The sequence below is a fragment of the Eretmochelys imbricata genome, chromosome 9 (genome assembly GCF_965152235.1).
Source record: "Eretmochelys imbricata isolate rEreImb1 chromosome 9, rEreImb1.hap1, whole genome shotgun sequence".
Taxonomy (NCBI): domain Eukaryota; kingdom Metazoa; phylum Chordata; order Testudines; family Cheloniidae; genus Eretmochelys; species Eretmochelys imbricata.
In genome coordinates, this window is record NC_135580.1 from 37332242 (window position 1) to 37359183 (window position 26942).

Here is a 26942-nt window from a genome sequence, read left to right on the forward strand (position 1 = left end):
GATCCCAGAAAATACGGGACAATTGGCCCGTATTTAACAAAAAGTTGGCACACCTGGAAGAAGGCTTAAATACCGGATTGTCCCGTTAAAAATGGGGTGTCTGGTCACCCTACCCATTTTGGACAGCAACCTCAGACTATCCATTGTTTTGCATATTCAGGTTCTGTTCTTCATGGCCATAAGCTGTATATACACAGCTTCATTTCTACTGAAGATTAGCATGTGTTTTTCTTGGTATTCAGAGAACAACTCAATGTCACACCGAATAGAAGTTTAGTAAATCCCCTAACCTTAACTTACACACTCGTTGAGTAAAAGATAGGAACAAAGTTGCTGCAGTCAAGGGCCTTGTCTACACTAACACTTTTCCCACTGGTGATCTAGCACCAATGCAGCTCCACCTTCTGAAACTAGGGCTGGACCACATGATGGTGAAGACACCTGTGTTCTGTCTACACTAGCATTCGCACCAGCAGAGCTGCTCAGCCACTAGTGGGAAAAGTACTTACAATTTTCAGTGCTGATTAAGCCACAGGGACCACTCACACAGAAAAGGTTTGCAGGACCAGACGCTAAATGAAGAAGGATTCTCCATGACTAAGAAGATGGGAAGGAATTCTATCAATTTAATCAAACACACACAGAGTTTTCTTACAGAAGAGTGGTTGCAAATTGAGAACTGTTTTGTTTCATCACAAGGCCACTGTCTTACATCTGGACATCCTGAATTTACAGTTATTTAAAGATGAGCGATTCATGGTCTGGTATCCCATATTTATCTTTGTGTTCTTCAAATAATTTACTTAGTTCTCGCAGGTATGTTTGATGCAGCTGCTCGATCTCTTCAAGAGTAGGATTCAAATTCTGTTTTACAGTGATAGGTTTCCCCACTGCAAACAACAAACAAAATAGCAATGACGTTAGCTACACTGACATCTATTTGCTGCAGATAAAAGTACTCTTCCATATTGGCCAGATGCTTAGTTTTGTTGTTTTACAGATGGTTGATGAAATCCTGGGTCCACTGAAGTCACCAGCAGAACTCCCTTTGACTTCAATGGGGCTAGAATTTCACTGAGCATTAAATCAGCAAGCAGGAAGTCTTGATTTAAATTGATCTTAATCTTGTTTTGCACTTGTACTTTTTAGTTATTTTCCCAAGAAAAGTTGATTTTCAATGGTTGGAAACCATTGAAACATGCTGACCTGCAAATAAATAGAGCCTTTGCACTAAATTTGATGCTTCTTTTTGCTAACCAGGAAGTTACACATTTATTTATATAGCTTAACTTACAATTGTTCAGATCCTTAACTTTTAATTTTTTATTGTTAGAAAATGATGAATGATTCATTTCTCATTTACTAAATGGATAACTTTTTACTTGTGATTTGAGCTCTATTTGGATGGAAATTCAAATTCAATTAAAAATGCACAAAACCATCATTTTAAAGTTAGTTTTATTCCATAAATAAAAATCATCAAATGAGCTGGATACATAAGAAAAAAGTTAATCTAAACATATTTTGCATTTAAAACTAATTAAACAGAGGAATTATTATCTGTAGTTAGTGAATTTAACTGATTGTTTTGGGTCACTATATCCTTCAGGATTTTAGAACTAGTAGATTTCATCATCTCACACCTTGTTTTTATTCATACACTGGAAGAGAAAAACAAGTTTACTGTTTTTTCAATTCCCAATTGATTTTTTAACTTTGAATGAACTAGTCATTGCACTAAACAACTAGGGTATAGTCTTCATTTCAGTTTATTTTCTCTATATCTGCAGAAAAGGATATTGCTGTCCTAATCTAGTTTAGCACTTCAACAAATTCTGGTTCCAGGTGAGTAGCCAGTGATTTCCACCAGCGCAACAGTCTGATTTTCTTTCAAACCTGGCAGCAAACATACTGCTTTTTTTCTTTCTTTTTTTTTTTTTTTCTTTTTCTTTTCCTTTTTTTTAAATTTAAATGAATAGATAACAGTAAGTTTTGGCCTCAACATAGGTTGTCATAACTACAAGTTTAATTTTAAATAGGTTTATTTTTAAAGAACATAAACCTCAGTTTCATTTAAATAAAAAGTCCAGGTTTTTGAATGAATCGATTTCCCCACCACCCCACCCCAGACTATATGGGCAGACAGAACAGGACACAGGGAAATACAGACTGACTAGCGTGCTGGAATGAAGACGGAATTCCATTGTACTAGAAAATGGCTTTACCTGATAAATATCTAGGTTTTCAACCTTTGGCTTTGGGTAGCTTGCAGCATGACCTTGATTAAAGGGTGGGATTTTTCAAAAGCATTCAGCATTGGCCTAACTCCATTGAAGTTCATAGCAGTTCAACACTGTCTTTGATGAGAGAAGAATTGGGCCAATTTTGAAAAAAATGCCCCCAAATTTGATCTGTCAGCACCTTATATATGTGTGTGTGTATATATATATATATATGTTTCAATTAAACATTTAATGATCTGTCCATTAAAAACTCTTTTTAAAAGAAAAAGACCCATTCTATGGAGCTACAAATCCTGCATGCCACGTGCATCCTGCAGATGTGGAAGAACCTGAAGGGTGCAGAACAGAGATTACAGGAGCTGGAGGAGGCACATACCCTGACCTGGAGCTGTGTGCTGACTTCTGTGTTTTACTGTGGGTGGTGTGGGGACCTGTGGATTTAGCTGCCAAACTTGCCCAGAGAGAGGGATGAGGGGCTAAATATCTTCTGATGAAACTGCAAGGCTATGGAGATGCTCCACTGCTCTTCAATGGATTGGAACATCTCCCTGACTTCCTTAGGAATTCTTGAGCACTCAGCCGTCTCAGGTGGGCTGCATGCTGAGGAAAGGATTTGGGCAGGGATTAAAGTGCAGGGAAGTGCAAACAGCAGAGGGATGCTCCCCTTCCCCTCTTTGGCTTGTGTAAACAGTGCTCCCCTACACCCCACCCCCTGGTTGATGCAGTCAAAGCTCCTCCTCCTGTTTCAATCTACTGTAATCACTTATTACAGTGTGGCCCAGTTGGCATAAATTATTTATAAAGCCTTTTGCCTTTATCTCCTCCCCACTGCCAACAGAACAGGATAAAGACATTAGGAAAGACAAACATTTATTTCAAACCTCATGTGCTTGAGTTAGATGCACAGCAGCCAATTCTTTCTGGCAGACCAGATTTGTAAAGGAACACTGTTACAGGATTTAACCACAAATCACACATTTTAAACATTCCCATAAGAATGACAGAAACCACTAAGGAACTTACCAACAGTGTGAATAGATTTCCTGTAAGGCATCAAGCCAAAACTGTATTGAAATATTCCTCTAGCATGAAATAGTGGTAAAGTAAACCCCACTGCCTTCCTCAGTCTCTCCTGTAAAGTTCTGAGCCACGATCCTTCGGGGTTTGCAACTTGCTTAAACAGTTCATTTTCACCAAAAGAAAATATTGGAACCAAGTGAGCCCTGTAAAGTAAACAGAATTAATAATCACAGGGCGCTCAATGAAGCATGACTTGCAACTCACATCTACAGCATGATGAGTCAGATTAATAAATGCAGGTAATTTCCTCAATGCTTATAAAATTCATCAGTATTTGCATTATGCATTCAACTCTTCACTGAAATGCAGCTGAAATGCTTCTTTGTGCAGCTGGAAGGGGGTGCAATATTTAGTAAAAACAAAAAACATAGCCACCTACCGCCTCCTGCACAGCGTTCAAACCGCAGCAAACCTAAGTGAAGGTTTCCATTAAAGACAGAGGAATCCCTTTTTTCTGATTTTATGGCAACTGCTAAAATCTTATTCGTGACAAACAGCTGTTGGATTTGGGCCATCACAGTTTCACCGAGTTTGCTGTAGTTTCATAGCACCTTCTCTATCCTTATAGGAGACATTCAATGGGGGTTGGGTGTCTAACTCTATGTAGTGCCTGTGAAAATCCCAGTGTTGATCTTTTAACATTAGAGGCTGAATCCTGTTTGCAGGAGTTGCTCTAGTAGTTTGTTTCAGTTTTGAACTCAGCCTCTCCACATCATAAGGAATTCTTGTTCTTCTCCTCAGCGGGAATCTGTGGCTTGAAAGGGGTTATATAGCACCTGCAAAAACTCTCCAAATTCCACCCCATCCTTAGCATCGGAACTGCAATGGTTCTGCTGTTGTCAGGGTGAAAGGGGAAACCTTTATTGAAAGCCCTGGCTACTACAGCTGAGCCGTCAGTCTGGTAAACGTATGTGGCTGTTATAAAGCGTGTGGAACCAATACAATACTATTGTATAAAATTAAAATAAAGAGTAATCTTAAGTGTTCTCTCCAGAAGCTTAACAGCTCTCAGTTTTTTTGCACTAAAATCCTAGGCAATCAATATGTTTCGTAAGCATTTTCATCTTACACCACGTTTGACAATCTATCTCTATGGTGAATGGCTGTTAAAATGGCAGTCTTGCAGCAAGATTACTCAAGGTGAAGATTTTAGAACTTGGAATGCATCAGTTGGGTATGCTAATAAGAGTAATGAAAATGAATCCTCCTGAATCAAGGATGCAGCTGTCTGGTATGTACAATGGATAGTCATGAGTTGTTTGCGTGGAACTAAGATAACTATTTATGTGGCTTCTTAGACTCTGGGATTCATAAGAAATACCCTTCCCTACCCCACGCCCCTTGCCCCTTGAATGGTGTCTGCCTGGCCTAAAATTTTGAGGCGGCTTTCTCAGCAATGACAGTACTGCATCATACTGCTGCCACTGAAAGAAACATCTGAAGACTCTGTAAGCAGAGTGGATTTATAGGCTGCCAAGTTTTTGTTAGACCACTAAAGATGATGAACAGGAAAACCTTGTGGTGCAAAGGCATTTCTCTACATGCCTGTGAATGTACTAGCTTTTGTTTTCATCTGAAAGACTTCCTACAGAGGGTTGATACACTGAAATAAGTAACATGGAGTTTTGGTTGTGAAACTCAGGAGAAACTAGTTTATTCTCTACTTGTGCTGTGTAATTATGATTTTTCTGTTTTGTATTCATCGTTTGTATGACCTTGAATCAACTGTCCTTGCCAGTAGTCCCATTGGAGAGAATGGAACTACTGAAATGCTTAAGGGACTTGATCCATCTCCCACTGAAATAAATGGAAAGACTCCCTTTGATCTCCACAGCAGTTGAACAAGGGGAGCAGGATTTGGCTCCTTACCTGAAGTTCTGCGTGTCAGTTAAATAGTAGCAACTCGCCATTGTGAATGACCTTGGACAACTCACCATTGTGAATAAGAACACAAAGCCACACTGTATCACACAGAGCTGCGCTTGGTTTAAATGGGAGCTTCATATAGGAGTAGGACAGGCGTTCTCAAACTTTATTGCACCGTGACCCCCTTCTGACAACAAAAATTACTACATGACCCTGGCAGAGGGGACTGAAAACTGAGCCCGCCCGAACTCTGCCACCCTCGGGAGGAGGGGGGGGGGTCAAAGCCTGAGCCCCAGTACCCCAGGCAGGGGAGACCAAAGACAAAGCCCATGTGCTTCAGCCCCAGGCAGGGTCCCGTAACCTGAGTCCCGACACCCAGGGCCAAAGCCCTGGGGCTTCAGCTTTGGCTGCAGGTGAGGAGGCTTGGGCTTCAGTTTCAGCCCTGGGCCCCAGCAAGTCTAAGCCAGCCCTGGCAACCCCATTAAAATGGGGTCGAGACCCACTTTGGGTTCCTGACCCACAGTTTGAGAACCACTGGAGTAGGAGGATAGACCTTGGTCTCTATTTTTGATGATTTCTTCTGCTTAAACAAGTTATTAATATTACTACTATACAGACTTATGAAGGAGGCCTGAAATGCATCTGTATGCTTGGTTTTTACCTCCCCCACTTTGTGGGTCATCTTTAAAGGAAAAAGATGCCCTTTTTTCCCCAGGATTATGGCTCTGTTTCTCCAAAGCACTTAAGTGTGTGCTTAAATCCATCCCGATTCATCAACACACTTAAGCACACAATTCTGCGCTTTGCTGAATCCGGGCCTAAGGGTTATCACAATTAAGTCAAAGAGAAAAAATACTCTTTAAAATCAGTAGTGTTCAGAAGTACAGGAACAGTAGAGTCAGCAGAACTGCTATGGGACAGCCAGTAAATAGTGTGGCTGAGTGACTCAGCAACACAACCTGAGGAACTACAAAATGTTACTACATAGAGCGTCACAGTTTGTTTGCTGCTGTGGTTTAAAACAAGTCAGTCAAATCATTAGGATGTCCCAAAACCGCCACTGACCGTTGGATTATTTCTGGAAATGATAAGAAAAGGGATTTCACAACTGCCCCTGTATTATTTCTCTATTCTGTTTTAATCAAGATACATCAGTTCTGGCTCTTATTTTAGACATCTGCATCCCAGGTCAATGCACAAGTAACATTGTCAGATTCACAGTTGCTATGCTGTATTAACACTGCAAGAAGTGCAGTCACAGCCAACAGTGCTAATGGGACACCCACCCATTTTTCAAAGCCATTTTAATAAAACCTCTCCTCTTGAGGATATTCAGGGTTAAACTTCCGGGATAGGCATCCAAAGACTCTTCTGCTCCTCCAATCACAATCACTGCAATGTTTCCACCTCTGTCATTGTTCAGCACATGGGACAAACTCTTCTTGGAGGCTGACACCAGTCCTTAAGGATCAAACGTTTGTAACAGGGGATCAGTAAACCATTTGAATAACACCAAGAGAAGCTAGACATAGTTTTAAAATATTTTGAATGGCTAAGGCCCAGGATGGAGTCAAGAGACATGGGATTTGATCCTGGTTCTGTAACAAATTTGTATTTGACAAAGTTTTCTGTGCCTCTTTCCCCTTCATGCTAAATTCTGTTTTCCTGCCACGCTGGAACATTGTGAGATCTTCAGAGAGGAGGGGTCAACACAATGTAAATACAAATTCTTAATAATCAGGCATTTCTCATCTCAATGATTCTAATAATGCATTTCCTTCTCAGAAATGCGAGACTACAGAATCATGTGGAGAGAGTCGACAAGCTGAAGCTAACGCCATGGCAGGTGGAGGGGTTAATTGAAAAGCAGGCGCATATAAACAATAAAAGAGAATTTGGGAGTTTGAGCAGGGTGGATATAGGATGTTGCAATCTAAACTAGGACCCATAGTGCCAGAACTGAAGTCAATGGAATGACAGTGTAATAAGGAGCAGAATCAGCTCACTTAAACTACTTCATTAGCTTTTCCTTGAGGCACCCTGGCCATGCCACCTCCCAAGCCTGTGCTGCCCATCCCATTACTTGGGCTGCACTTCCCATTATGTGGGCTGCACTAATTCTCTATATAACCCATCTCGGGCAAAAGGAGGCCTTCCCTTCTTCTCTGCTGACACAACCAACCCCTCTTCCATGGCTGACTTTCTGCTGCATGGGACCTTCACATCAGCTGAAGCCATGACAGACTTGGACTGAATCTGGCCCTTTGAAGACTGAGAATTACAGAAATTAGAAAGGAAAACATACCTTTGCCTAACCTAACCTAATCTCCCGCAGGATTCTTCCCCACAGCATATTTACTAGCGCTTTGTGCAACCACGCTATCTTAGAGTAATATTTTTTAAAGAACAGTCTAGGGATCAAATCCAGCCTGTGCTTCTTTAAACTGGCACTGAATGCCTTTTCTTTTGGATTCAAATAAACAAATGGCCCCAACTTGAGCTGCTGTTTCCCATCTTTTCTGCTATTAGGGAAGTTATAATGTGAGAAAAGTAATGCAATTGTGTTGCTACATACTAAGAGAAATATCTTGCCAACAGACACTGAATTAAGTTTAACTAATGTTCCAGGGAGACTTGTAAATATGACCAGGAATAAGTTAACTGACTAAATGTGCTTCAAATGCTGATAGGAGAGCTCAATGTACAGATTTTTCCATATTCCAGCTGTGTCCTCACAGAGTACACAGCAGTTATTACATTGTTTGAAATGGGGGAAATTCTATGGCCTGTATTATACAGGGGATCAGATGAGATGGTCATAATGGTCCCCTGTGGCTCTAAGACCTGTGTGTCTATAAAAATCACTCAGACTATTCTACAACACTGACAATTTTGGGGCATGTCAAAATTACTTCTCATCGAGAAAGTAAAAGGATTGTTCCTATGGGTCAGAGTGGCAAAGCTGTGTGGAAACACTTCTGTACTGAGCTATATTTAGATTATGAATAACATTCTGTCAGGTCAGATATGCTCAGTTTCCATTACCACCAATTCCTGACCTGTGCAAGTTTAACAAAAATCCACTGAAAAATTATATCTTGGTGGAAGGTGATTCCTTTGCAATATCATATGATTATAATTGGAAGTACATTCAGATTATGTTGTACTACATATTAGCTGTTTCTCTTCTCTCGTACAATAATTAGTTCAATTCATCTGCAATTCTCAGCAAAAAAGCCTACAGATATTCTGATTTTAGCAATGGGTGAACGGAAGTACAGCAAGGTTGAACCACCAGCCTTAAGACACACACACTGAGTTAATGTCAGAGCCAGGAATAGAACCTAAGTCTCCTGGCTACACAGCACTCTTCCCACTATGCCATTTTGCCTTCTTGCTATAACTTCATGAACTTAAATAAAATAACTCATGATTTACACCGTGGCGAGAGGAGAAGCAGGCTCATGCTTCCTTCCATTCCTCCCGCTTTTACTATTATTTACTATTTGTATTGTGGTAACACCTAGGAGCTGTAGTCATGGACCAAGACCCCATTGTGCTAAGTGCTGGGCAGACATGGAACAACAACAACAACAAAAAGGATAGTTCCTTCCCCCAAAGAGCTTGGGGTTTATGGTGTAACTAAACGTAAAACAAAAGTGTAAGTGAAGTCCTTCAGACCCCGGTAAGTAATCAAGTCCCTCACTGGAATGATGTTTGTACTGAGTAGGACTAGAATGTTCTTGGGACAGGAACTATCTCCAAGCTTGTTCTTCAACACCACAGAACATAGTATCATTGTTTAATAAACAATACTGTACTTAACTCCACCTGCCCTATTCTTCCCATGTAACCAGTACTTAGGACAGGAGTAAAACAGCTCATGGGTAGGCATGGGAAAATAATAGAGAAAGCTCAGTAATTGTCAGAGAGGAAGGATGGTCCAGTAGTTAACACCTAGCCTAGCACTTGGGCTCAAGTACTTGCTCCATCAGAGACTTCCTCGGGCAAGTCACTTTAGCCCTCTCATGCCTCAGTTCCCCATCTGTAAAATGGGGATAACAACACTGCCCTACCTCACAGAAGGATTTTGAGGAGAAATACTAGAGCTGACTGGAAAAATTCTGATGAAAAGGTTTTTTTGGTCAGAATTTGCCAATTCATCGAGATCAAAACATTTTGCGGAGACAGTTTGATTTTGATGAAGTTCCTCTGGAAACCAGGCAGAGTTCTGACAGAAATCTGTCTGCATTCTGCCAACCCACCTCCTCAGTAGTCAATGTGGCAGGCTGCAGGAGAACCCACATTTCCAGAGTCCAGTGCTCTGGGTCAGCCTGCCCTGGAGCTGGGGCTCCATCCCTTATTGAGGAAAGTTTTGAAATTTTTGGTTTCCATTCTGAATTGGAACAAACCCAAATTTAGAAATAGCAAAATCTGAGTGAGGCAGGTTATCTTTCCTTAATAAATACAGCTCTGATAAATACATCAAAGGCTGTGAGGTACTCAGATATTGTAATAATAGGGAGGCCATACAAGTACCTAACATAGCTAGTTTCTCCTTCAACTCAAAAATTGTTCCCACCGTAAATAAAAGCTTTACGCTCCCATCCTGCAATCTGATCCTTGTAGATGAACCTCTGTGACCAGGCAGAGCTCCATTGATTTCATTGAGAGCTCAGATACTAGGGGAAGCTGCAGAAGGCTATCTGGCTCCCAGGGGTGAAAGTAAGTCTAGGGACCTACCGGTACTGGGCTGGGCTGGGGCCACCTCTGGCCCCCCAAAGGGGTGGGGCCTTGGGCGGAAGGGGTGGGGCGGGGCGGGGGGGTCAGAGCCAGCTCCGGCCCACCCTGTACCGGTAAGTGCCTCCTTCCCCCTACCCTCCCTTCCCCCCACCGGGGTAACGGTGGCAGCCGGGGGCTCTGGCAGCAGTTTAAAGGGCCCGGGGCGGGAGCGGCGGCCAGAACCCTGGGCCCTTTAAATCGTCCCCACAGCCTGCTGGAGCCCTGGGGAAGCGGCGGTGGGGCTCCGGGGACGATTTAAAGGGCCCAGGGCTCGGCTGCCGCTACTGCCCTGGGCCCTTTAAATCGCTGCCCCAGCCCCGCTGCTGCTACCCCAGGGCTCTGGCAGCAATTTAAAGGGCCGGGGTCTCCAGCCGCTGCTGGAAGCTGCAGGCCCTTTAAATTGCGCCTGGGGAAGCCGATCCACCCCAGTACAGCACACCGGGGCGTACCGGCTTACTTTCACCTCTGCTGGCTCCTCTAGTAGACCCTGAGGAAGAGTATCTCCCAGGTAGATGGCCTGGAGGAGGGAGACAGACTGCTACAGTAGGCCCTGAAACAGAAAGGAGAGAGAGGCAAAGGAGAAAAGCCCTTGGAATCTATAGCCCAGGGTGGGCTGAGAAACAGCTCTTGTGTTTGAGTCTGCCTAAATTGTACGTTTGGAGAATAAAACTGTGTCTGGAAAAAGACTCTAGGTGTGGTAGTGAGTTCTTCCTGTGCAGGTGAGATAGACCTACAGGCCTTACTTATCAATATATGTGGGAGGTGCCCAATCCTGCTACACTTACTTACGCATGCAGTTATATTGACCACAATGGGGATTACTTTGCATGAGCAAAGATGACTCAGTTTAGTAAGGGTCTGGATAAGTCAACTGAACCTTGTGTAAGCCAGTGCAACTCATTAAAGTAAATGGACTTGCAACCACTTGCAACAGATCTGAATGTGCAGCTGTAGGCAACTGGTTAATTCTTTTGTTGTGAGTGTCCTGCTCCTACATAATGTGAAATATTATGGTATTCATATATTATGATTTTATTTTGGAATACCAGCATCTACTACCATTATATTTTGAATGACATTTTGCATCTAAGTTTGTCTTTTTATTTACAGCCAATGCAAAAATACTAAATAAAAATCAAAAACACTTGAAAATAATTACTATTATCCATCATGACCAGTGCATACACAACCTGTAATGACTTATCAGCTTTCACTAAAATTATGTTTTAAAAAATTAAAGATCATTGCTCAATCAAAAAGTCTTCTAGCTTAGATTCCTCATATAGTATAGTCACCCGTTCACCAAACAATCTCACTGCATGACAGATTTGCTATGGGCCTGATTCTGCTCCCTTGGCAAAGCTCTCATTGACTTCAGTGGTACAGAATTGGGCTGCGTAACTGCAATTACAATTCCCACATTATTATGTATTAAAATCATTCAGGAATTTCATTACAAGTCGCTTTCAATGATGATTCACTATATCAGAGAGTTCATTAAAAGTACAACAAAGCATACTGAATTGCTTTTGAAACAATCGTTCACTGTAAACAGATTTTCTACAGGGCCAGTCCTGGTTCTATTGAAGTTAAATGGCAGAACTTTTCATAGACTTCAATAGATACAGGATAAGACCCTATATCTGAGATCACTTTATACAATTCATTTTAAACAAATGCCGTATCTGAAGCAGTGGCTAAGAAATCTTGGCTCCACCTACCAGTACTCAAAATGTAATCTCTGAAGAAAGGGCATCCGAACCAGACGGGCAAGATGTGAAGATATGGAGTAAAACCAGGGAATAATTCTTTAAAACCTGTATATTCTGTGCAAAAGTTTCCAAAGGCTCCAGCAGCAAGAATACCATGAGGGTGATATCCAAACAGATAGTTATGGCTTGGATCCAAATCTGACGTTTTTATGAGCTGCAAATAATATAAATGGAGTCTGAGTTTAAAACCATTTTCATCACACTGGTTCATAAACACAGGAAGGATTTTAAGAGTAGGGAGGCTGCACATAGTAGATCACTGATACTTTTTTTCCCTGTTATGAGCATCTTAGGTGATCCTAAGCAAAGTAAATATAAAGAGCTTAGTTCTGTCTCAGATTAATAGTTCTGTAATCTCTACAATATTTGAGCTTCTATCTTGTGGCTAGAAAGGTTCAGCTTAAAAGAACCAGTCCCCAGCTAGTCTTCCTGTCACTAACCCCAGATTTTCTTCATCTAAGCTCATGTTACAGAAGAGAGGTCAATTTCACGGCCCAAAACGTTCATGATAAAAAGCCACCTTGAGCTGCATTTTCACAATTTAGTGTGAAACTTTTTACTCACATGAATTGGAAAGTAATCCGTAAAGTACTTCCAAATAGTCCAGTTTCTGACCCACTTTGATCTTCTCCCTCCAGTTTGGGGGGTCTCCCAATCAAGATAGAGCCACAGTGCATAGAGGACAGGTATGAACCAGTAGTTTCCCAAAAGCAAGATGATAAAGACTCCCCAGCAACACTGTGCTACAAGAAACAAAAAGAAAACTACAGTGATTATTCATTACTATCTCACGATAGGAAAGAGTCCTTGGACCCAGTTTTGTTTTCATTTACACCTGTGTAAAACCAGAGGAACTCCATAGAAGTTACTCTGGCTATCCACCAGTATCAAACTGAAGTTGGCCTATTGTCTATTATTTGAATCTCTATCAGTGAAGAGAGATGCTGCCTGACAAAGAAGGTACATATTCACTTGGGTTTAGTTTTACCCCAGCATGTGTGTGAGGGATGGATCTTGTAAGGTGCTGAACCCCTTCACCTCTAATAGGACTAAACAGGAGCTTGGGGAAAAGGTCTGAGTAGTCCAGCACTCGGCAGGGTGCCAGCAGCAATTCAGGTCAAAGGAGTCTTATTCACTTAAGGGTAGGGGGAAGGAGAGAGCAAGAGTGAGCAACGACTTCACATATTCTGGTGGGTGAGGAGATGGAGCAGGGCTGACTGAGAGGGAGGCAGCATGATGGGGAGGGAGTGGATATACATTCCATACATTCCACACGTATTTTATCAGCCATTTAAACAAAACAGAATCTAACGCATATCTAATTAGATTGCTTATTAACTCTTTACAGGAGTGCTGACCTGCATTCCTGCTCTGGTCCCGGCCAGAGCAACACACAGACAGAGAGAAGCCTTTGTTCCCCCCCGCCCCGCTCCAGCTTTGAAAGTACCTTGTCTCCTCATTGGTCATTTTGGTCAGGTGCCAGCGAGTTTATCTTAGCTTCTTAACCCTTTGCAGGTGAGAGGGTTTTTCCTCTGGCCAGGAGGGATTTAAAGGTGTTTACCCTTCCCTTTATATTTATGACAGCGTCTTTACTAACTGTGCTAATAAAATTGCTTAAAGTTTGGCTTTGTCTTCAGTGATGACATCATTGTGCACTTTGGGGTTCCCAACCAGATTCTGAACTTAACCTGAATTCTGTTGTGCGTGATTCTAGGACTAGAACCCTGCAATACCCAGTTCTTTAGACTTGTAATTAACTGGAAACCAGTGATAATCAATAACCACTAAAGAACTGGGCAACACCCTGGCATGCCAAACAAGTCTGATATCCCAGATCTCCCCCTTACATGGTGGTCTGGCCTATTATAGGGCCTAGTGGTTATCAGGACTATTCATACAAATGCCACCCCTTTGTCCATATCTAACTTCCTCACCCTAATAATGTTGGGGTGTCTTTATCCTACAGGTTAGTATGTTAATAATTTTAACTTACATACATCAATTCAGCCCCAAGGCAAGTTCATTGTTAAGCATCTGCCAGTATTTCTATCCTAAAATATCTGTCAAGGCTAATTCCCCACTCTGGCACTTTGAGTGCTGAAGGTGGGGGCCCGCAAGGATCTAAAAAATTAATACTGTCCACTCCAGGCTTGTGTTAAACTCCCAAGGTTACAGCTTTTCTCTGAACTTGGATGGGTAGATGCTGCTACCACCCAAGTGCAAAAACCCCATTTTGAGAACCCAGAAAGGTGCACTTGGGAATTCCTTCCTGTGGGGTACCCTCAAGCCCTCCCCCCCGCCCCCCAGGGAAGAGCTGAGAAAGGAAAACAAAGGAAATCAGCTGTTGCCACCAGCTAATTAAACAACATGAGGATTTGGGCACCGACACAATCGGGCTTGACCACTGACTGTGGGACTCTTCGATGACTCCCAGCTCCAACATCCTTTTTACTCCTTTTTTGCCACTGGGACCCGATAGGGCCTTAAAGTTATCTTTGCCTCAGGGTCTGTGATAATGTGGTGATATGATTCAGTGGTCCGACCTGGTTTGGTTGAAAACACGTCCTGGTATTGGTTGATCATCTCAGTTACCGCCTTCTTCTGGTTTGGTGTCAGATCAGTGGATATCCTGATCTGCTCCTGCATGTTATTTCCCTGGATCGGGGTCTCTTGGGCCACTACACATGCCTCTCGTTGGTGCCAAGGCTTTAAGAGGTTAATGTGATAAATTTGTTCTTGTTTCCGGTGTCCTGGCTGCTGCACCTTGTAGGTTACTTCCCCATGGTTCAACCACCTCATAGGGCCCCTGCCATTGGGCCCAACGCTTGCTTTCTGCCATGGGTACCAACACCATCACCCAATCCCCTGGTTGGAACTGTCAGACTTTTGCCTGGCGATTGTAATGGGTTCGCTGGGCCTCCTGTGCCTTTTGCAAATGTTCCCATACAATAGGGGTGACCCGGACTATCCGTTCTTGCATCTGCAACACATGGTCAATTATATTTCTCCCCTCATTGGGTTCTCTTCCCAGATTTCTTTTGCAACATCTTGTATGCCATGGGGGTGCCGTCTGTATAATAACTCAAAGGGGGAAAACTCAGTTGAGGCCTGAAGTACCTCCCGGATTGCGAACATAAGGTAGCGTAGTAGAATGTCCCAATCCTTCCCGTCCAGACTTACCACTTTCCTTATCATTGCTTTGAGGGTTCGGTTAAACCTACCAACCCATTGGTCTGCGGATGATAGACTGAAGTTCTCAGGGTATGGATATGGAGCAGCGTACAGAGGTTCTTTGTTAGTTTCGACATAAATTGGTCTGTTAATATCTCCTTTGGTAGCCCCACTCGGGCAAAAATCCCCACCAACTCTTTAGCTATTGTTTTAGAGGCCGTGTTCCGCAGGGGGACAACTTCTGGGTAGCGACTAGCATAATCCAGAACGACAAGTATATATCGGTGGCCCTGGGCTGTCTTCTCCAGGGGTCCCACTAGGTCCATGGCTATTCACTCGAAGGGGACCTCTATGATGGGAAGGGGTACTAAAGGTGCCCTCAAGCAGGGATGGGGACTGCGCAGCTGGCACTCTGGGCAGGACGCACAGTACCTCCACACTTCTTCATGTACTCCGGGCCGGAAGAATCATTGCAGGAACCATGCCAGGGTCTTCTCTAGCCCCAAATGCCCCCGCAAAAAGATGACTATGGGCAAGACCTAATACAGCATTCTGGTGTTTTTGAGGTACTAGGATCTGCTGTACGTTCTGCCCCTGTACTGGTGCAACCCGGTATAAGAGATTCTTCTTCATTATGAAGTAGGGTCCTGGTCCCTGGGTTTTCCCTTCCACGGGGACCCCCATCTATTTCAGTCACCTCCTTCCTAATGTTGTCGTACCTTGGGTCTTCAGCCTGGTCCCGTCCAAAATTTCCTCTCCCAGGGCTAATCTGCCCGAGATCTAGGAGGCCAGACTCTGTTGCCTCTACTGGTTCAGAGGCATTAGGGTGTGGGTCAGACTCAGGTGCTTCTCCCTCCTGGGTGGCCTCCTTTTCAGCTGCTCAGGTCCGCCTACCTACAGGAGCAACCCTCTGGCTTTGGATCAGTATTTGGGTTCCCAAGACCTTAGCTGCCCTCCTTTCCCTTTTTGACTTTCTACCTTGTCTGGGAGTGGAGAACAAATCTGGGGATATTTCAGAGAAGATTGGGGGTTGACAGTCTACTGTGGATGCCTCACTGACTTCAGGGTTTCCCCCTTTCTCCAATTCCCCTACCAGGAGTAAGTCTCCAAACCCTGGGAAGTTCCTCCCTATGAGCACTGGGTATGGGAGTTTAGGGACTACACCTGCTGCTACCTCAGTAGTGTTCCCCTGAATCTTGATTTTTACTGGGATGGTGGGGTAATAACCAACTGTCCCATGGGCACGTTATCCCCGTACGCTTAGCCAACAGCAGCTGACTACGCTTCACGAGCTTCCCCGAGACAAGCGTGATAGCACTTCCCAAATCAACCAGTGCCATGGTCTCTACCCCATTTAGCTTCACTGGTCTGGTGTACATATGTGGGGTTAGTGAGACCCCTACAAGGTGGATTACTGAGCATGGCTCTGCCCAGTTCCCCAGGTTACACTGCATAGGCTCCTCAGCGTTGGGATACTGTGCAGCTATGTGTCCCCACTCCCTGCAGGTGTAACGTCTGTATGGAGCCGCAGGCGTTCCCCGGTCTCTTGGTTTGGGCGGTCTAACATCACGATCCTCTTCCCCCTCAGTGCTCCAACTCTTTGTGGCTTCTGGTGGACATTCAGTCCCTCTTTTTCCACCTGGGCTCTCCTGGTGGCCCAGTCACCCGAGCTCTGGGGCTTGGTGCTGCTAGTTTAACCCCGGGTGCTTCTTCCTTAACTGATCGGGTCAGCTCCCTCACCGTCCTTCACCTCTCTACTCGTGCGACAACCTCATTGTAGGTGGAGGATTCGTTCTGGCTTACCCAAGCGTGAAGGTCTGGTGGTAGTCCTCTCATGTACCGGTCAACGACAAAAACCTCTAGTATCTCCTCCGGACTCCGGGACTCAGTTTGCAACCACTTTCGTGTGAGATGGATGAGGTCAAACAATTGGGACTGCGGTGTTTTGTTTTCCTGGTACCTCCACTCATGATACCACTGGGCCTGCACTGCGGTCGTTACCCCAGATCTGGCCAGGATCTCTGCTTTCAGCTGGGGGTAGTCTACTGCAGCTTCTTCAGGCAGATCATAGTAGGCCTTCTGGGCCTCCCCACACAGGAATGGGGCGAGGATGCCCCATGATCTCAAGGCCAGGCCTCCCATAGGGCTATCCTCTCAAAGGCCAGGAGATATGCCTCTATGTCACTCTCCCCCATCATTTTCTGCATTGCTGGCCCGTATGATCCGCGTCCCATCATGGCCATGGTTCATCTCTGTAAGGGCCTTCACTTGATTTACCAGTTCCCACAACATAGCATGGTCTTGAGCAGCCTGGTCCATCAGCAGGCGATTGGCCTCCTGCTGCAGCCGCACTACCTCCTGTTGGGTGGCTGCCTGGACACAGGTAGCCTCCTACTGGGCAGCCGTGGCTTCTATCAGTGGCCACACTACCTCTTCCATTGTGGTGAAAAAAAACCAACAGAACAAAAAAACCCTCTCTTTTTTTTTTAAATACCACCACCACCACCACCCTCCTTCTTCCGCCACGCTGTGCACACCAAATCCCACTGCTGACAACAGTTGTGACAAAGTTCCTTCTCTGCCTTGGTGGGTCCTGTGCTAATTGGCGGATTTTCTCGCCTCAGAGGTTCACGGCAGCCCTCAGTTTGGCCACTTTTGTGACTCAAATCTGCCGTTCACTCAGTTAGCCTCATCACTGGCCAGCATGGGGAAAGGAAGAACAATCCCTGCAGTCTCTGCTGATCCACCTAGTGGGTCGGGGAACAGGCCAGAGACCTTCCCCTCTGGTGGAACCCATAGACCAGTTCAACTCCTCCGGTATCAAGTAGGGAGTTGGGGGGGATGGAGGGATGGGGGGAACCTGGGTCCACCCTCTACTCCGGGTTCCAGCCCACGGCTCTGTGGATTGCAGCTGTCTACAGCGGCTCCTGTAACAGCTGCGTGACAGTTACAACTCCCTGGGCTACTTCCCCATGGCCTCCTCCCAACACCTTCTTTATCCTCACCACAGGACCTTCCTCCTGATGTCCGATAATGCTTGTACTTCTCAGTCTTCCAGTAGTACGCCTTCTCACTCTCAGCTTCTTGCGCCTCTTGCTCCCAGCTCCTTGCACGCACCACAAACTGAAGTGAGCTCCTTTTTAAACCCAGGTGCCCTGATTAGCCTGCTTTAATTGATTCTAGCAGCTTCTTGATTGGCTGCAGGTGTTCTAATCAGCCTGTCTGCCTTAATTGTTTCGAGAAGGTTTCTGATTGTTCTGGAACCTTCCCTGTTACCTTACCCAGGGAAAAGGGACCTACTTAACCTGGGGCTAATATATCTGCCTTCTATCACTCTCCTGTAGCCATCTGACCTGACCCTGTCACAGGGGAGAAGAATCCGTGCAGGCAGAACTCTGTTCCAAAAGATGAAATGCCAATATATTTGCCAAAATCTCCAAGGGCATGATGGACAGAGGCTACAACAGGGACACACAGCAGTGCCATGTGAATGTTAAGGAGCTAGGCAAGCCTACCAAAAAACAAGGGATGCAAACGGTCGCTCCGGGTCAGAGCCCCATAGATGCTGCTTCTATCATGAGCTGCATGCAATTCTAGGGGGAGCCCCTACCACTTCCCCACCACTGTCCATAGACACCTGCAAGGGGGGAGTCTCAAGCAAAAGGGATGAGGATTTTGTGGATGAGGAAGATGACGAAGAGGAGGTGGTTGAGGATAGCGCACAGCAGGCAAGCGGAGAATCCCTGCTCCCTGGGAGCCAGGAACTGTTCATCACCCTGAAGCCAATCCCCTCCCATTCATCTCAAGGCGGGCTCCCAGACCATGAAGTTGGAGAAGGCACCTCTGGTGAGTGTACCTTTGTAAATATAATACAGGGTTTAAAAGCAAGTGTGTTTAATGATTAATTTGCCCTGAAGACTGGGGATGCATTTGAGGCCAGTATAGCTACTGGAAAAGTCTGTTAACATGTCTGGGGATAGAGCAGAAATCCTCCAGGGACATCTCCATGAAGCTCTCCTAGAGTACTCTAAAAGCCTTTGCCACGAGCCCCATTCATGCTGAGCTGTTCACGTTTTGCTGACAGGGATCTTCCCTGATACTAGCCACACACTTGTGGGGGGGAAGCGCAGATTAGAAGGTGAAAAAAACCGCACTCGCGATGACATGTTCTCAGAGCTCATGCAGTCCTCCTGCACTGAAAGAGCTCAGCAGAATGCATGGAAGCAAACAATGGCAGAGTCCAGAAAAGCGTTCAATGAATGCAATGAGAGGAGGGAGGAGCACGCTGACAGGGGATGGAATGCAATGCTAAGCCTAATGGGGGAGCAAACTGACATGCTCAGGCATCTGGTGGAGCTGCAGAAAAGGCAGCAGGAGCACAGACTGCCACTGCAGCCCCTGTATAACCTCCTGCCACCCTCCCCAAGTTCCATAGCCTCTTCACCCAGATGCCCAAGAATGCGTGGGGGGAGGCTACGGGCACCCAGCCACTCCACCCCAGAGAACTGCCCAAGCAACAGAAGGCTAGCATTCAATAAGTTTTGAACTGTAGCGTGGTCTTGTCCTTCCCTCCTCCCCTCATCTACCACCCCACCCGGTGCTTCCCTCCTCACCCACCCCTCCTGGGCTACCTTGTGAGTTTTCCCCCCTATTTGTGTGATGAATTAATAAAGAATGCATGATTTTGAAACGGTAATGACTTTATTGCCTCCAAAAGCGGTGATCAAAGGGGGGAGGTTGGTTGGCTTACAGGGAAGTAGAGTCAACCAAGGGGTGGGGGGTTTCATCAAGGAGAAACAAACAGAACTGTCACACCGTAGCCTGGCCAGTCATGAAACTGGTTTTCAAAGCTTCTCTGATGTGCAGGGCGCCCAGCTGTGCTCTTCTAATTGCCCTGGTGTCTGTCTGTGCGTAATCGGCTGCCAGGCGATTTGCCTCAACTTATCACCCCACCATAAACGTCTCCCCCTTACTCTCTCAGATATTGTGGAGCACACAGCAAGCAGCAATAACAATGGGAATATTGGTTGCGCTGAGGTTTAACTGAGTCAGTAAACTGCGCCAGCAAGCTTTTAAATGTCCAAATGCACATTCTACCACCATTCTGCACTTACTCAGTCTACAGTTGAACTGCTCCTTACTGTTGTCCAGGGTGCCAGTGTATGGCTTCATGAGCCATGGCATTAAGGGGTAGGCTGGGTCCCCAAGGATAACTGTAGGCATTTCAACATCCCCAACAGTAATTTTCTGGTCTGGGAATTAAGTTCCTTCCTGCAGCTGTTCAAACAGACCAGAGTTCCTAAAGATGTGAGCGTCATGCACCTTTCCCGGCCATCCCACGTTGATGTCGGTGAAACGTCTCTTGTGATCCACCAGTGCTTTGCAGCACCATTGAAAAGTACCCCTTGCGGTTTACATACTGGCTGCCAAGGTGGTCCGGTCCCAAGATAGGGATATCCGTTCCATCTATTGCCCCACCACAGTTAGGGAACCCCATTGCAGCAAAGCCATCCAGTAGGACCTGCACATTTCCCAGACTCACTACCCTTAATAGCAGTAGCTCAGTGATTGCGTTGGCTACTTGTATCATAGCAGCCCCCACAGTAGATTTACCCACTCCAAACTGATTCCCGACTGACCGGTAGCTGTCTGGTATTGCAAACTTCCACAGGGCTATCATCACTCGCTTCTCAGCTGTGAGGGCTGCTCTCATCTTGGTATTCTTGTGCTTCAGGGCAGAGGAAAGCAAATCACAAAGTTCCATGAAAGTGCCCTTATGCATGCAAAAGTTTTGCAGCCACTGGGAATCATCCCAGACCTGCAACACTATGCGGTCCCACCAGTCTGTGCTCATTTCCTGGGCCTAGAATCAGCGTTCCACTGCAGGAACCTGCCCCATTACCACCATGATGTCCAAATTGCCAGGGCCCGTGCTTTGAGAGAAGTCTGTGTCCATGTCCTCGTCACTATTGTGATCACGCTGTCGTCGCCTCCTCACCTGCTTTTGCAGGTTCTGCACATACTGCAGGATAACGTGCAAGGTGTTTACAATGCTCACAACAGCAGCGGTGAGCTGAGCGGGCTCCATGCTTTCCGTGATATGTCGTCTGCAGGAAAGTAGGAGAGCAGAGTTGCAGTGGAAGCGGTGGATGATGACGGATGCCACGAGAATATATATTTATACAGAACGACGAGAGGACCTGCAAGGTGGATTCATGGCACCAGGAGAGCAGAGTTGCAGCGGAAGTGGTGGATGATGACGACAGTTAGCAGTCCTACTGCACTGTCTGCTGACAGCAGTACGGTGTCTGCACGGAAAAAAGGCGCGAAATGATTGTCTGCCATTGCTTTCACGGAGGGAGGGGCGACTGACGACATGTACCCAAAACCACCCGCAACAATGTTTTTGCCCCATCAGGGAGCTCAACCCAGAATTCCAATGGGCAGCTGAGACTGCGGGAACTGTAGGGTAGCTACCCACAGTGCAATGCTCTGAAAGTTGACGCTAGCCATGGAACTGTGGATGCACTCCGCCGACTTAATGCGCTTAGTGGGGATACACACAATCGACTGTATAAAATTGCTTCCTAAAAACTGACTTCTATAAATTCGACCTAATTTTGTAGTGTAGACATACCCTTATTCACCTACCCTAACCAGAATAAGTTATACCAGTATAAGGCACCTTATACTGGTATAGCTACATCCACACTAAGTCCACGAAAAGTGACTGAAAATGAAGTTTTGGATCCCACAAAAGGCATTCTGTTTTTCTGATCAATCAAAAGTATGCGAATACCCCCACAGGTCAAAACCCAGAAGCGTTGGCATTACTACAGGAGCCCACCATTCAGTGCCCTTTCTCACGCTGCGTCAAATGCCATGCTGAGTACCTGCAACATTTATAGTTGAATTCTGTTCAGTCAGTTTTCAGTCTAAGACTTCTATGGTAGGGGTCTGTGGACACCAGGTTGAATTTCCACCTCCATTTGACATTTTTTAAGGGTCCGCAAATGAAAAAAGGTTGAAAACCACTGTGTTACCTGCTGTGCAAACACAGAGGTGCTGCAACTAGCTGCATCAGTCCCCATGTGAATCACCACTTGGTAATCCACCAGATTTGATAGGAAATATGCCATGCAGAACAGCCACTTCCTGGCTCCTCGACCCGTGGCTCAGTGAGAGCATGCCATAGAGACTCCACTCACTCACTGCCCCACGCCGGCAGACTCAGAGCCCTTTGCACTGTTTTCTTTGCTCCTTAAGCTCCCCCTTGCTGCATGGAGTGAGGCCCCCCCAATAAGTTGCATAGTTTTGTATTTATCTTTGTACACAGCAGTTTCCATTGTCCCTGTGCGCACCTGGTACACGGAAGTTGGCAGTAAAGAAATAAGAATGTTATTGCTGACCTAACTCACCAGCTTGTAAAAGATCTTTAGTTCTTTCACTGCTCTTCTGTAATTTGATTCTTCCAAAATATGGATCAAAGAGGAAGGGAAATAACAGTTATTGCACCTTCACAACAGCTCATAAAACCAAACCTGATAAATGTTATTCACTGTGATTAAATTATCTTCATTTCAAGGGAGAAGGGAAATTAAATCTTTCTTCCTAGACATTGACCGTGTCCCAGCAGACTGATACAAATTGACTTGCTATCATTAATAGATCTGCAGTATTATATCACTCACCCCAGCATATCTGTGATCCTCAAATACAAGGGACAAGTACTGTATGTATACTGGAGTGGACCTACAAGCAATATATTGGGTAGGGGGATGGTGTACGTCACCATCTAGTGGGTTTCCCATCAAGAAGATGTGGGATCGTAGCAATAGCTGAACACATTTCAACAAAGATTTTGACAAAGTGTCCAAGTCCAAAGTCAGAGGGCTTCTGTCTCCAGGGCTGTTAGCCCAGGACGTTTTGGAAGCATTAAATTTCATTTAATTTCTTTATAAAGGTTAAATAGAAAAATCACACACACAAAAAAGGACGAAATCCGACTCCAACTCTTACGACACCCACGACCTGTGTGATTCTCAAAAGTTTGCAGATTCCACTTTTCAACAGGACTTGCTGCTTTTGAGACATGTGTGCTGCTTTAGTACATGGTTTGTAGGAATAAAGATAGGTTTCTTATCGAAATATTGTTTGTTTCAACTTTTTTCTTTTTGTTTAATACCCAAAGTTCACATTGTTAATATATTGCAAAACTGTGTGTAATGAGTTACTAGAGGATCACTACCAATTTAAAAAAAAAAAAAAATCACATTTCCGTCTGAAGTTTTTTGACCTTCTGTTGTTAAAAGTAGCGTTGATGAATATTACAAGAGAGACAGCCAAGAACAAAAGGACTTTGCGTATTTTTTTCAGGTTTAATTTTGTGGATTTGACAGCACTCTGTGTACGGTTAATTTCACTGTTTCGGTGCAGTCAGATTTCCATGTTATTTGCTTTAGATCTTTCATACAGGTACATGAGTGTAAAACTATATTTTAAAATAGTAAAATGTGATTATAAAAGCGCAAAAATTGGCTGCAGCACTCATGGATCACCATAGTGTCCAAAAGAAATTTTTAATATGACCAAATTATACTACTAGATTTCAAATTTACATTATTTTTTTAAAAACACAACTTATTTAAACAGAATGAAAAATTGAAAATAAAAATAAGTCATTAAGAACTTTACTAAACTTTTTTTTAACCTACAGCAACCTTGGCTTTCATGATGATGCACACTGAGGTGAAACATATGGTGTAGTTTTAGCAGGTTCAGAGGAAGAGAATTGGAGGGAGGTTCCTCTTACCTGATCTATGTATTTCTAGGCATCACTCCCAATATTTTTAGGTTCATGTTTATCTCTGATGCTATGTCCCTTACCTTTACGGATGATTAAGGTGATCAGATAGCAACTGTGAAAATACGGGACGGGGTGGAGGGTAATAGGTGCCTGCATAAGAAAAAGTCCCAAAAAACAGGACTGTCCTTATAAAAACAGGACATCTGTTCACCCTACGGACGATTAATAGGAGAACAACTGCTATAATAAAAGTTTACAACAGAATTAGGCATGGGCAGTGGGTATCATAGGCAGGAGGCAGCTGTGCCTCCCTAAACAGCCTACTATGGCCCCGTCCACACTCTGTCCGCAGGCCAGGCCCCCTCCTGTGGTTCCCAGCGCTCTGCCCTGGCTGGCTGGCTCAGGCTGGCTGGCCTGCCTCTCGCATGGATTCAGGGTGGCTGGTTCTGGGGCCATGCCACTCAGCGCACTGGGGTTGGAGGTGCTGCAGCCATGCCACCTGGAGCACCAGGGCTGCTGCTGCCTGGCACACCAGGGCTGGCTGCGCCACCCAGCCGCCCAAAGCTGGGTCTCACCGCCCAGCGCTGGGGGCCGCTGTGAGGGTGCTCTGGGATCCTGAGGGGGAAGGGGGCAGAAGGGGAGGGGCAGGGCCTTGGGCACAAGGGGAGAGGCTGGGGGCTAGCCTCCCCCAACTGCTGGGTCACCGACTGCCCATGGAATTAGATAAATTCGTGAAGGATAGGCCCATCTGTGGCAATTAGCCAAGATGGTCATGGATGCGGCTCTAGGTGTCCCTAAACCTGATAGCCAGAAGATGGGTCTGGATAACAGGGTATAAATCACTCAATAAATTGCCCTGTTCTACTCATTCCCTCTGAAGTATCTGGCATTGGCCACTGTCAGAAGACAGGATACTGGGCTAGATAGACCATTATTCTGACCCAGTGTGGCCATTCTTATGTTCTTAATGTCTTTTCTGCTTTAGGATAGACTTTGGCAGCTTAAAATACAAGAAAAGGGAGGCAAAGGAACTTGGTTCCAGAATTCTGAAGAGGTTTCACTGGCTTAATTAAATGGGTTAAACCAGTAGTTCTCAAACTTTAGCAACCCGAGGACCCCCATTTTGACTTAAATTTTTTGTGGACCCTAAGTCCCCTGCTCAGCCCCAGGCCCTGCCCCCACTCCACACCTTCCACCAAGGCCCCACCCCTGCCCCACCTCTTCCAGCCCCAGCTCCACCCTTGCCTCTCCTCTTCCCTGCCTCTTTCTGCCCCTCCCCTGAGTCTGCCCTGTCCTCACTCCTTCCGCTCCCTCCCAGCGCCTCCTGCACACCACTGAACAGCTGTTCCATGGCGTGCAGGAGGCGATGGAGGAAGGAGTTGCTCAGCAGGGCCAGCGGCCCTGGACACGACTTGCAGACCCCCGGAGTACCCTCACAGACCTCCAGGATCGCAGACCCCCATTTTAGAAACCCTGGGTTAAACCATATGGTATTAGCTAGTGTTAGTCATGGACAAACTGCTTTACACAGGAGAGGTCCCGTCACTGCAGGATATCTGGGATGACTAAACCTACCATGTGACCAATAGCATGCTACCCAGTGAAACCTACCAATAAAGGGAAATATGCCACTTGTTCTAAGCATGTGGGATGATGATTCATTTAAAAAAAGATATTTTTGAGATATATAGATCAGGAGCTCTTGAATGATTAGATCATGGCATATCTATATTTGTTCAGTAGAAAAGAATTCTCTACTGGACATCCAAGACAAGAAAGAATGACGACGGTACTCACCTCTATGCCTCATTGTTGGCCAACCCATTATGAACTCTCTCTCCACTCTCATATTATCCACCCAACATTTTTAGATGGATTAGAGACATTTGATTAAGATTTAAGTCAGATAAGATGATCCTCCTGGGTACGGTGAAACATTCTGAGGACAGTTGACAACCTGTGCTTCCATTATGCAAGAAGTACGGACACAAAATGTGGAGGTTACCTTGACAGCTCCCTCAGCATGGAAGCTCTCCCAGCATGGCACCCAGTGGTGAATTCCTATTATTGCCACCCCCAATTTATCCAGAATATCAGACTGATTCTTGCAAGCATGGCCCTTTTCAAAGGCATGTGTGCATTTGTTATATTCAGTTTAGACTACTGAAATAGATGTCTAACTGGACTTCCCCTAAAATTGATCCATGGGGCGCAACAGTTGCAGAACACAGCTGTCTGCTTGTTCGTAGGATTGCAGCAAGGAAGTTCGTTGTACCTCTGCAATCTACACTCGTTTCCAGTATGCCAAAAGGATGTGATCTACTGTATCTGTCTTGGAGAGTGACACTCCATGGTCTTGGGCGGAGCAAGGATTGTGGATTCCTCCTACAACTCCAGCAGATTTCCACTGCACGTGACATTTATACTAGGGTTGTATGAAGGTTCAGGGGTTTGGCCCAACACTATAAAAGCTGCACAGACAATGGGCAATTATGCGACTATAAGCATAAACCGTTCAGACCTCAAATACAATTATTTGTAAACTGGAAAATACATTAAAAATATAAGGGGCTAAAGGCAAATATGTAAAGGTTAAAAAACAACCACCACATACATACACCTGGAAAAAGGGTTAAATTTACATTCTTTTCCCCTTTGTTTGTAGGTAATTAGACCACACCTAAATGTCTATACTGATCCAGACACAATTTTGGGATTTAAAAAAAATAAAATAATATATTGGCAGGCTTTGTAAGGAAGACATGTTTGTAAAACTCAAACTATGGGAATACTGAAATCACCTGACCACCACCACTAATACATAGAATAGTGAGCCTTCTCAGTGGATGCATCACAGTGTACTCCATTGACTTCAGCAAAGCTAAGCCAATTTATACTATCTTACTCATAAAAAGAAAAGGAGTACTTGTGGCACCTTAGAGAGTAACCAATTTATTTGAGCATAAGCTTTCGTGAGCTACAGCTCACTTCATCGGATGCATACTGTGGAAAATACAGAAGATGTTTTTATACACACACATCATGAAAAGATGGGTGTTAATCACTACAAAAGGTTTTCTCTCCCCCCACCCCACTCTCCTGCTGGTAATAGCTTATGTAAAGTGATCACTCTCCTTACAATGTGTATGATAATCAAGGTGGGCCATTTCCAGCACAAACCCAGGTTTTCTCCCCTCCGCCCCCATTGGGGGAGGGGGGGAG

At 45.0% G+C, this 26942-nt stretch overlaps 1 protein-coding gene across 1 annotated transcript in view; it reads right to left on the bottom strand.

Annotated features, from left to right (window-relative positions):
* Positions 1 to 236: 236 nt before the first annotated feature.
* MOGAT1 (monoacylglycerol O-acyltransferase 1) overlaps positions 237 to 26942 on the bottom strand; it is a 28377-nt gene continuing 1671 nt past the window's right edge. Inside the window, exons 2-6 of the mRNA XM_077826279.1 lie at positions 12308 to 12486; positions 11693 to 11897; positions 6476 to 6650; positions 3267 to 3466; positions 237 to 890 (exon numbers count right to left, since the gene is read on the bottom strand). Of these exons, the coding sequence (XP_077682405.1) occupies positions 736 to 890; positions 3267 to 3466; positions 6476 to 6650; positions 11693 to 11897; positions 12308 to 12486 (914 nt within the window). The 3' untranslated portion in view covers positions 237 to 735. The remainder of the gene's footprint in view (positions 891 to 3266; positions 3467 to 6475; positions 6651 to 11692; positions 11898 to 12307; positions 12487 to 26942) is intronic.